This window comes from Epinephelus lanceolatus, chromosome 8 (assembly GCF_041903045.1).
Source record: "Epinephelus lanceolatus isolate andai-2023 chromosome 8, ASM4190304v1, whole genome shotgun sequence".
Lineage (NCBI taxonomy): Eukaryota > Metazoa > Chordata > Actinopteri > Perciformes > Serranidae > Epinephelus > Epinephelus lanceolatus.
In genome coordinates this window covers 25229874-25241157 of record NC_135741.1, presented here as the reverse complement: position 1 = coordinate 25241157, position 11284 = coordinate 25229874, and the positions used below count along the sequence as shown (strand labels likewise).

Below are 11284 nucleotides of genomic sequence, written 5' to 3'. Positions count from 1 at the left end.
TACTTTTCCATGCATGTCCAAGTGGAATACTATGAACACTTACAGTGCTGCAGTTTTAATTAAAGAAACTACATCTTAATGAACATTTATAAAGTTTGTGCGTTTGTCTTAAGTTTAGATGTCTTCTTTGGATTTGCTGCAATCTCAACAAAACATCTGAAGACTCGCAGTTAGTCAGTTTTTGGTCAAATGTGGTGAGGCAGTGTAGCTGAGAGAATAAAGTGTATGTTTTGTTTGCTTTGTTCTGCTGATTCTTAAAAAGTATTCATAATGTCTTAATTTTGCACCCTGGACAGGTCACCAGACTATCACAGGGCTAACACATAGAGACAGACAACCATTCACACCTACGGGCAGTTCAGAGTTACCAATTAACCTGCATGTCTTTGGACTGTGGGAGGAAGCCGGAGTACCTGGAGAAATCCCACGCTGACACGGGGAGAACATGTAGACTTCACACAGAAGGGCTCCCCCACCCTGGATATAAACCGGGAACCCTCTTGCTGTGTTGATAATGAAATTAGGCCCTAACAGTCATTACATAGTTTGAAATTTGAACTTTTGAGTTTTTAATTGCCACAAACATTTTTTCTTATATTTATCCATCTTTTATTTCATTTTTGTCTAAATGAGTTAAGCTCTTCTGCATCAAAGTTCACATTCCTTTTGTTAAAAATCTTTAGACTTGATGCAGAATAGCTGCCACTCCACCTGGCTCAGTCTTGGCAAGGTGCTGGAAACATTAGTAAGCTCTGATGAAGGTCTAATAGACCAAAAGCCCAACAATTAAGTGAAACACTGCATAGATGTAAGTGTTCTACCAATCCAAAAATCTTTAAACTTACCACTGAACTTTATACTTCTGTATACATATTTTTACTTTATACTTTTTGCCTGTTGACAAAATGTAGATGAACCTAACTCACTTTAATAACCATATTCCTACATAACACCAGAATCAGTCTTAAAGTTGGTTAAAAGATATGAGATCTTGTTCTCTGCATTTTTCTGGACTTACAGGCATCTACAATTAAAAATGTAAATTAATGAAGTATAGTACAGGCAAATTCTTGTTTTTTTTTACACTCAAAATGTTTAAATTGGACTATTTTTGGACATAAATAGAAACAGATAAATTATTCAGTGACTCCATTTACATGCACACTAATATTCCACTATTATTTTATGGCAGTATCTTTAATTTAATGTGTGTCATATAAACAGCATATTCAGTTTATTCCGAATTAGACCTTTTTTAGAGTGAATGGTATCCCAGTTAAGATTCGTGGGATATGCCGGTATTACTCAGGTTTTAGGCGGATTCTTTGGACATGTGTGCAGCGCATTCAGAATATGTGTCTCAGTTGGGGTTTCTGCCGCAGTCTGCAACACACCTCTTGTCTGTTTACAGTCGGCTCTGTGCATTGTCATGGATACGTTGTACACAAACTACCCAGCCAACAGTTTGCAGGGCTGTAGGGTAGAGATGCATGCCCAAAAGAAAAGCCCACATTCATTTCTGGCTGGTTGAGGAAACACACCTACTTTTAAACATTATGAAAGACTTGGATATCAACTGCTTTCTTGATATGCATGAATCACAGCAACAATCTTCTCAAGGAGGTGGTTGAAGGAATGAAAAAGGGAGGCTGTGTTTGCAGGTTAAACAAGTCCGCCCCCCAGATGCAAAATGACAAGCAGCTCCTGGTAAACACAACGTAAGGGCACATTAATCAGAGTGAGCATGGCTGCATGTGGACAGGAATATTAGTAGATTATTCCTTTTCATTATTCGTAATATTGTCTTTTTTCAGAATAAGGGCAAAAAGAGAATATTTTGTGCATGTAAACGCAGTCAATGTCTAAGATTGTACTCCTGGTAGTGTGGAGGAAGCCTCTGAAGCAGCATTTTGACCTTCATGTTTGGAAATAATACTTCCAGAAGATATAATCAAACATTTAACTTCAAGAAATATGAAAATTTCTGAGTAGTTGTGGTGTATTTATAGAGACTGGACTCATGTCCTGCGTATTTCTAAAATCCTTGGCCCTGCTTTTGAGGTTGATGTTTTTGTACTGCACTCAAGTACTTCTGGAAGGAACACAAGTGACACAGTAGCCTACAATTATGCTGTTATGCTAAGTTTACTTTGAAGCTCGTTTGTCCTTTTAAGACAATGTCCATGTTTCTTACGAGGAAAACATGATTGTAACTTTTTGTAAGCGGCCCTTAATTGCAGAGGGAGTGGTTGAAGGGTATATTTATTTTTTATAACGGTTAAAGTCACAATGCCGCATTGGTCTTTTGAAGCATTCTCATATAAACTTGCACATGAACAATTTAAAATCAGGTACTTCATCTCAAGATTAGGTTCAGATTAACCCACTATGGGACACAAAAGAGCTGGTGACCTTACAAACCCACCATTCTCCCAACACTTTGTGCACTGTGGGCATAGTGTCCATCAGTCTGTGTTTCAGTTTGTATTTTGAAAATCAACCAATTGTTTCAGTCCTTTCCAAGTGTGAAACATTCACTGGTTCAAGCTTCAACACAACAAAAAGACATTTGAACACATCAACTTGATCACTGTGGATTTGTGACAGGCATTTTTTACTGTATCAACAGCATCCATGTGTTTGTATTTTGCCTACAGTCCCATGAACCAGCCAGCAGGCTTACTCCAGTGCTGGCACAAACCCCTGCCCCAGTTTTAATGTGTGTCAGTTTGTTTGTATGATCACTTGTGTAAGCTCAAATGTGCAATTAATCAAATTACCACACAGTGAACCTGGGATTTTTGGGGCCCTGGTCAGTTGCCCAGTTCCTAATCCAGGTTTAAGGAGGATATTCTGGTACTTTTTCCACCGTTGCTAGCCACAGCATTCAGCTCCAGGCGGTGGAAAGTAACTAAATACATTTACTCATGGGGCGATAAAGCTGAAAAATGTCTGGAAATAGGCTACATCAAAATGAGGCATTCCTGTGCTGTGAAAAGATGCAGCAAAGCAACAGAATGAATGTTTTATTCTGCACCTTTTTACTTTTACTTTTTCTTAGCTAAAGTAGCTATGGATTCCAAAACCACAAAAATTAAAAAAATGTCAGAGGAAAATAGAGAATTTAATAATGTGTGGACAGATTTGTTTGCTTTCACTGCTAATGCTGCAAAGTTTAAGTACCAAATTATTATGAATAGGCCACTGCAGAGTAGCCACCTTGTGGTAAAATATAGCAATGGCTCATTTAGACCAATTAGTAATGTTTAGAGGCTTATTAAGACTTAATAAGCTGTGTTACTTACATTATAAGGGTCAAATATGTTTTGACAGATTTTATTTATTTTTTGGGCCAAAAATGGCTGTTTTGACTATAAAGGTTGCTGTAAAGGTTGCTGCTGTTGGTTTTTGCACTGCTGGTTTGAAGCCTCAGATTAGGCATTTCAGCTGTCGCCATCTTGTTTTTTTTGGAACCAGCAGTGATCATATTTGGACAAGAGAGTGGAGCTGCGGAGGAGCTATGTGTGGATCTGATTCACAGACTGTGGCGACACCTCACAGACAGCCTGTCACTCAAGCAGCCCAGCCTTAAATATGCGTAACTTCAGACCTTATTAAAATGTAAATGGGTGAGTTATGAGAAAAAAATTCACCCCTCAAACAGTTGTCATGAATGTTGAAATTAGCTACAGAGACCCAAACCATGTTTGTACCAGGCTGTAAACATGTTTATATCTGCTGTAAAGTTTGGCATGTTAACATGAGTGTCTATAGGACTGACTCTGTTTTGGAGCCAGCCTCAAGTGGCCATTTGATGAACTGCACTTTTAGTACTTCTATACTGGCTTCATTTTTTAGCTGCAGAGGTTGCCGCTTGTTTTTTACAGTATCTAAATATAACAAATGGTGTAATTTGTTGATTTTTAAAGAAAACATGCCTTCCAAACCTGCCAGTGGGTTTGAGGGATCGGGGTTGTTTAAAATAAATACAGCATACAGCCATTTAAAGCTAAATGTCCCTCCCCTAAGCCAAAATAAAAAACACACACCTGCACAATGAGTCTGTTTTTCTCGGATGCATTTTTTCAATCTGTCATCCAAAAAAAATTGCTACGCACAGAAACCTTGTGCGCTGATTCCGATGCGTTTTATTGCCATATTCGTTGTGAAAATTTGTTATATGTGACAAAATAAAAAGATACGTTTTCTCATCTCCCTGTCTCCACATTCTGTGTGCGGTCCACATCCTCCTCTTCATCATCAGCCACCTGAGTATTACTATCTGTTTTGCTGAAAGTGAGCTATCTGAGTTTTGAAATTATTATGTGTGCCCCATTCCTCTGTTTTGTCACAGCTGTGTCCTGCCGCCACATTTAATTCACTGATTCTTGGTCAAATGTCTCTAAAGGCTTCTGATGGACTCAGTGTGCACATGGGATTGACCCATCATGGACTTGTTTTTATTTTTAGACATGCGACAATTATTTGACATGTCTCACCCATTGCTACCTCCCATAAATAACGAACAGTCCCTAACATAAATAAGGAACAGACCCACTAATTATAGTTGCATTTATTTTATAATTTATTTACATGTAACTAGTTATTTTCTAACACTGCTGCTTACACACACAGTTATGATCTTGCCAAATAATAAAGTCTAACTTTTTCTGTGAATCCTCTGGGGTTCCCTGAAGGCATCCATTATAAGTTTAATGAGAGTGAGAATGACATGAAGTTGCACAGTGCAGTTGAAGTAAAAGGAGTGTGTGTTTGTGCCGGAGAGACGCCAGGGGGAGCAACAGTTTCGGTGTCTTTTATTCTGGGATGCAGTGAATTAAACTTACAGGCGAGGTAAAGGCAGTCACGTGACCCGCTCTGCTGCCGTTGGTGAGTTTTTCCCATTATGGCGGAGGGGCCAGCCGTGCGAATGGACTGTCTCTCCCACTCTGATGCTTGTTTTGTGTCTTGAGGGAGGACGTTTTATTTTTATTTTTTTAACACGTACCCGCGACGACCCGGCTCCTTTTCAACCAGACAGCACTCGTGTTTATCGGCGAAGTCATGGCAGACCGCGGCGTGGATTTGTCCGCCCTGCCAAAAGAGGTTAGAGACCAATTGGCGGAGTTGGATCTGGAGCTGTCTGAAGGTAAAGGAGGGGAGGGGGCTGAACGGGGGGGGGGGGGGGGGGGATGCTATAGCAGATTTTCAAGCTAGCTGTGGCTCTCAGCTGTCTGGGCTAACCGGTAGTTTAATTAAACCAGTAGTTTACCTTTCTCTAGTCCACTTTGTGTGTCTGATAAATTGAATGAGAGCTCACGTCAGGCACTGGAGCTAGCTTATTTTGTGCTAACACAGGATGTGGGCACGCGAGCTAGCAGTGCATGACAAGCAGCAGGAGGCACATAAAGGCTTTCGTCCATTTCCTTATGTCTGCTTTCTTTCATACAGTGGCTCATTTAAAGGTAAACGTCGATATGAAGATGTGTTTCTGTGTCAAATCTCCTCATCTAGTGTGAGATTTAACGCCAAAGCCATGGCTCAGTGTGTGTGTGTGTGTGTGTGTGTGTGTGTGTGTGTGTGTGTGTGTGTGTGTGTGTGTGATGTCTGACAGACTGGGATGCCAGAGGCAAGGTCTGGCTATCAGGGTTTGACCCTTCTCCTGTCATCCCAGTTATACCTCTTCATATGGTGGGAGTTTGATTCATCTGGGACCACATGGCTACCAGTTTGACATCATTACCAACCTTGTATTTGGCATCTGTGTCCAGGTTTCAGCTGAAACACAGAAGCTGTGAGTCACTGTGACTAGTGTGGAGATGTAAGGACCAGGCCTACAGTCATCATATGTTTTGGTGTCATGTGAAGACTGTTATGAATGACTGTCAGTAATTAGCAAACCTAGTGTATGACCTCAGCGATCAGCAGGATGTATGCACAGAGCCTGAGACACCTGTGTAAACCTGCCATTACTTGAATTATAGGTTTACCTGCAGTGCTTATCATAGGTTTCACCACCCTCAATCTTGTGGTCAAATTGTGTGAGATCTGAGTCAGGTGCATTCGTCCCATGTGTTTGCTCTGCTCTTGTGGCTGTAGGTGGGTGACGGATGTGTCTTGTTTGTCGTAGTTTGCAAACATCTCAACCATTCATTCATCCAAAGCATAGTGCAAATCAACCCCTCCCCCAGAGCAGCTGTTAGCCCCTGTCCTGCTCTAAACCCCATTGACACACACTGTCACATCCCAATGACAGAACCCCCCTCCTTCCCCTGCCTCATGGCACCTGGGCTCCATTTTCCTCGGTGCCCGAATCCAGTCATCCTGCGCAGTGACTGCCCAGAGACTGCTTGGCGTTTGGTTATTTTAGGGGTGTGATAAGGTTTGTGAAAGTGATAACCAGTATTTTATGTACAGTTTTTGGCAGGACTCTAAATACAAATGTAGGTCAACCATTTCAATCAGACCTGTTAAAAGACCTTTTTTGCATTTGACAGTTAATATACATGTCATACTCCAATAAATGAATACAAATTCACTTTTCCAAGATAACTACTGTTAGTTATAAGACTATTGGTCATATCTGCCAGCATTGAAAGTAAGCTGACATATTAGAGCATCTGCAGGTATTTGAAGAGCAGACTGACCTCTAATGTAAATGTGTAATTCAGGTGTAGGTCAGCCAGTATTTAGTATGTTGGCCTGACATGTAAAAGGTGGTTTTGGATGTTTTAGCCCGTTAATTACACAGGGTTTATACATACACAGTTTACCACAGTTACATAATAGATAAGTTTACAAAGTGACTGATATAACAATATGTACATGATGTGTGTATGTACATGTGTATAGATAGATGGATAGATGTGACTTATCTGCTGTGATCTTGCCATATTGCTCATACATGATTTATACTGGGGTAGCTATCCCTTTAGCATGTCTCGACGTATTGTGGCTAATGTTATAAATCAATTCAATTCAGTTCAGTTCAATTCAGTTTAATTTATAAAGCCCAATATCACACATCACAATTCGCCTCAGAGGGCTTTACAGCATTAATCAATGATGAGGACCGTTTTATGGTAATATTGAATTTTATATGATTTTTGCATCACTGTGACAAAGTACTTTAATATGTCTGGTGTTTCATTTGCTGGATCAGCCAGAAAAAGACATTTCTGCCTGATTATTTTACACATGAACCATTTCTCAATTTATTCGCCAGGAAATGTATCACATCACCATCCGTATAAATATTGGGACAGAAAATTAAGCGTACCATTGCATATGATTTTGTCCATATTGCCCACCCCTTTGTTCCTTCCATAGTCAAGTGCATTTTTTAGGTTCCAATCAGTGTCGTGTCCGGACTTAACGCTGGCTTGTGGTGATATAAGATTACAGTGAAAAACATCACCTTTTATTTTTGACAACTTTCATGTGGTAATACAGTTGTGAACAGGAAGTGTCACGAGCACTCTTCCTTGTTGTTGCAAGTGCTTGTGAAAATAGAGATTTTTCGAGTTGCACAAGAAACAGTCATATTCACATTGTCCTGGTGGTCATGTCTTAACCACCCTTGTTAGCTAAGGATTTTAATGTTTGCCGTATTTTAGGTTCTTATGTGTCTGAAGCCAGCTAGCCTCCTTATGACAGGATGCATGAGGCATGTCATCACCTTATGGGCCATTTTTCTTGAGTTCATAACAAGCCCTCCTCTGATCCAAGTGGAAATGCCTGTTCCTGCGTTGCTCGGATAAGAACACAGGCCTGCCAAATGGCCTCTTAAAAAACAACCCAGTTCTGCTAGCCCCCTGTGACCATGGGGACACAATGAGGACCATTCAGCTGGTCTGAACCGCCGTGGCCAGGAGCTCTGCTGCCATTTAGGCCATTCAGCTGAACCCAGCCTTTTGTGTGCACGTTGGAATGAGCTGCCTCCATAGGAAGAGCAGGGAGGGGCCGATAACTGGTCATACTTGAGAAGATGACGTGTGGTGTGTACTACTGAGGGGAGTGGTTCACCCCTCTCACCCTGCCAACTCTCAGCTGGGCCTGGGGGTAAAAGGTCACGTCTGGTTCCTTGCTGGAACTGGTCTACCTGGTCAACATCCCGTACTGTCTGTCAGCCATGTTTCACAGAAGTCAGATGTTGCTGACAAAAGCAGAATTCCACACAGATTAGTTTTTCGTCTGTGAGTTAGTAGCAGGTGGTCCAGGCCAAGATGAGATTTTGACATTGAAATACAACCTGGCATTTCCTCCCAGCCTCATTTCAAGTTTCTAAACTCACGTCTCGGGTGCACATGCTTGTGCCTGTGTTTATACGGAGATACAGACTCTTTGTTTTGCATCTGTGATCAGTATGTGCAGACAGAGATTCCAGATTATTGCCAGTTGCTTCCTTTCTAGGCCAATCAACCAGCCAGCCAGCATTCAGATGCAGCAGAAGCAGGCTTGGCTCATTTTTGTATTAGGAGAGACGGTCCTCAGCAGAGGATGACAGCACTGATATGAACCCAGTCTGTATCGGCCATCCATCTTCCTGACCCGAGCCATCAGTGACAGCATGTAGGACAAAGCCTGATGGATCCTCGAGGAAGACTCTCCTCCCAACCAGGAAGGAAGGCTATGAAAACACATCTCACCTCTGTCTCTCTCTTACTTATGAATGGGATATGCAGTGAACTGTTGTTTTAGTAAGTAGTCAGGCTAAGTGCTTATTTTGAGACAGATTACAGAGACATGTGACAGACACTTCCTTAAACTCAATCACACGTGATGCAGAGCTTTTGTTTTTAAGGTGGAGATCTATGCTGGCACGAAAAGACGAATTACGGCCTCTCACGCTGATTGTAAAGCTGAAATCTCTTCCCAAATAACAAACATTTCACAGCTTTTGATTCTCGCAGGCCTGATACAAAATGACTTGTTAACAGCTCTGCCAAATGTTCGAGCACTTGTCCTGCAAATACAAGTGAACAATGTGTTCAAAACTGACAGTTATAATTATCACAGCATTATCGCTTCAATATGTTATCAATAATTAGTATTTTCGAGGAGTGTTAATGTGCATTTTTTTGGGAGGGGGATATGGGACAATGACATGCAACAAATATCCCCAGCCAAAGCAAACCGGCAACATCGAAATTACAGACTACACGACTACTTCCTGAGGTGCTATATACAGAAATATTCAAAATGACATGTTAAAAAGTTGAACTTGTGTTTATCTTATTGAGTCAAATGGTTTCATAGTGCTTTTCTGGAGCATAATGCTATAATTTTCCCAAAAAATGTATGTTCTCAGATGTCATGCTGTGACAGATGGTCACATTTAACTTATGCATTTAGACACAACTGTGAACATGATACTTCATCATGAGCGTTATGTAACAGTATGATTATAAAGACGGATGACAAACAATAAAATTGATTCATTGCCCAGTCTGACTTGCAAGACAACTTCAGACCTTTCACTATAATTTCCCACTGCATGTGAATGAGCTTTTTTGTTTAGATATTTGGGTAGTATATACTGCAGGTCCAAAAAGCACAAATCAGCTTCCTTGTAGCTGCTGAGCCAAGGCCTTAGGTCCAAGCAGATGGTTGGGTGCACTTGGCAAAGGTCCTTCTTTATGTGTGTTTGTGTGTATACAGTTTGCGCTGACAAATGTGTGTGTGCATTATATGTCATAATGCTGTTATAGTGTGAATAGTTAATGATGGCTGCAGTCCCTTTTCCTCCTCCAAACCTGTTGTAGGCTGAATTATTCACATGCTCTCATTAAATATCAGGACACCCTCACAGAGTGGCGTGGGTGGGTGTGTTGGTGTGTGTGGTTAGTGAGCGTGACTTCTTTACGCTCCCCAGGTAGAAGTTGAGGCATGCATAGGAAGAAGAGAAAAAAAAGCCAACCGGACTCCTTTGAATTATTGCCAGGAGATGTATTGACATCCCACTCATGAGCCCTGCAGACTTGCACACAGCAGAAGATGTTTGACTTGTTGGACAAGCTCACGTGTGATGTCAGGCAGGGCTGGGCAATATCACAGAAATCAGCAATATTATTAAGGATAGCTTGTTTTCTAATACTGACTTATGATCATTTTCACTGTTTATTAATCTGTTGATTATTTTCTTAATTCATCAATTAGTGTATAAAATAAAAAAAAAGGTAAAAAAAAAAGTTGATCAGTGTTGCCCAAAGCCAAAGACAATGCCCTTAAATGTCTATTTTTGTTCGTAACCCAATATTCAGTTTACTGTCATAGAGGATGAAAGAAACCAGAAAATATTCACATCTAAGAATCAGAGAATTTTGACTTTTTTTCTTAAAAATATTACTCAAACCAATTAATCAATCGTCAAATAACTAGGTGACTAATTTAATAATAGACAAGTAAGCAATTAATCTTTGCATCTTCACATTATGGTGTGGGAAATGTACATAGTATTACATATAAAATGTTCAGATTAGTGCTGCACAATTAATCAAAATTTTATCGTGCGATATCTAAATCGCAGGAGCTGCAATTTTTTGACAAAGGTAAAATGTGTCACGACAGACCATTATAAATGAAGTTATGGAGATGCCCTGGCCTAAAAATATTATTCCAGATGTAAGAGAATGTCTTTGTTTGGTTATAGATCCCAGCAAAAATCACATTCCTATCATTTTTATATTATTTTCCAGTGAAAATGAAATGCAAAAATGACCACTACCACCATTCCCACTAAAATCGCGACTCATATTGCAGTCACAATATCTGGAGCCTATTCCAGCTGGCAATGGGTGAGAGGCAAGGTACGTCCTGGACAGGTCACCAGACAATCGCAGGGCTGACACATAGAGACAGTTAATTAACCTAACCTGCATGTCTTTGGATTGTGGGAGGAAGTCGGAGTACCTGGAGAAAGCCCATGCTGACACGGGGAGAACATGCAAACTCCCCACAGAAAGGCTTCCCCACCCTGGGTTCGAACCAGGCGACAGTGCTAACCACTGCATCACCATGCCGCCATTCAGATTGATGTTCCATGAAATAAATCCTTCCACTGGTACATATCTGACAAAATCATTCTTACTTTTTTCCCAATTACAACTCGCTTGAAATTTATCATGTAGACAACAGAATTTTGTTGAATGATAACACAGTGTTGTCACAGTATTCGTCCCAGTGACAGGACTGATGTGTTACTGTGCTGTGACAGTCTGAGATGACGCATGGAAACCATGAAGTAGTGAGATAATGTCTGTAGAGTGGAGTGAAGGGCCTTGGT

General features: G+C 40.7%; 1 protein-coding gene across 1 annotated transcript in view; it reads left to right on the top strand.

Annotated features, from left to right (window-relative positions):
- Positions 1–4889: 4889 nt before the first annotated feature.
- The window catches only part of dip2ba (disco-interacting protein 2 homolog Ba), a 51586-nt gene continuing 45191 nt past the window's right edge, over positions 4890–11284 (top strand). Inside the window, exon 1 of the mRNA XM_033628693.2 lies at positions 4890–5149. Coding sequence (XP_033484584.1) covers positions 5065–5149 — 85 coding nt within the window. The 5' untranslated portion in view covers positions 4890–5064. The remainder of the gene's footprint in view (positions 5150–11284) is intronic.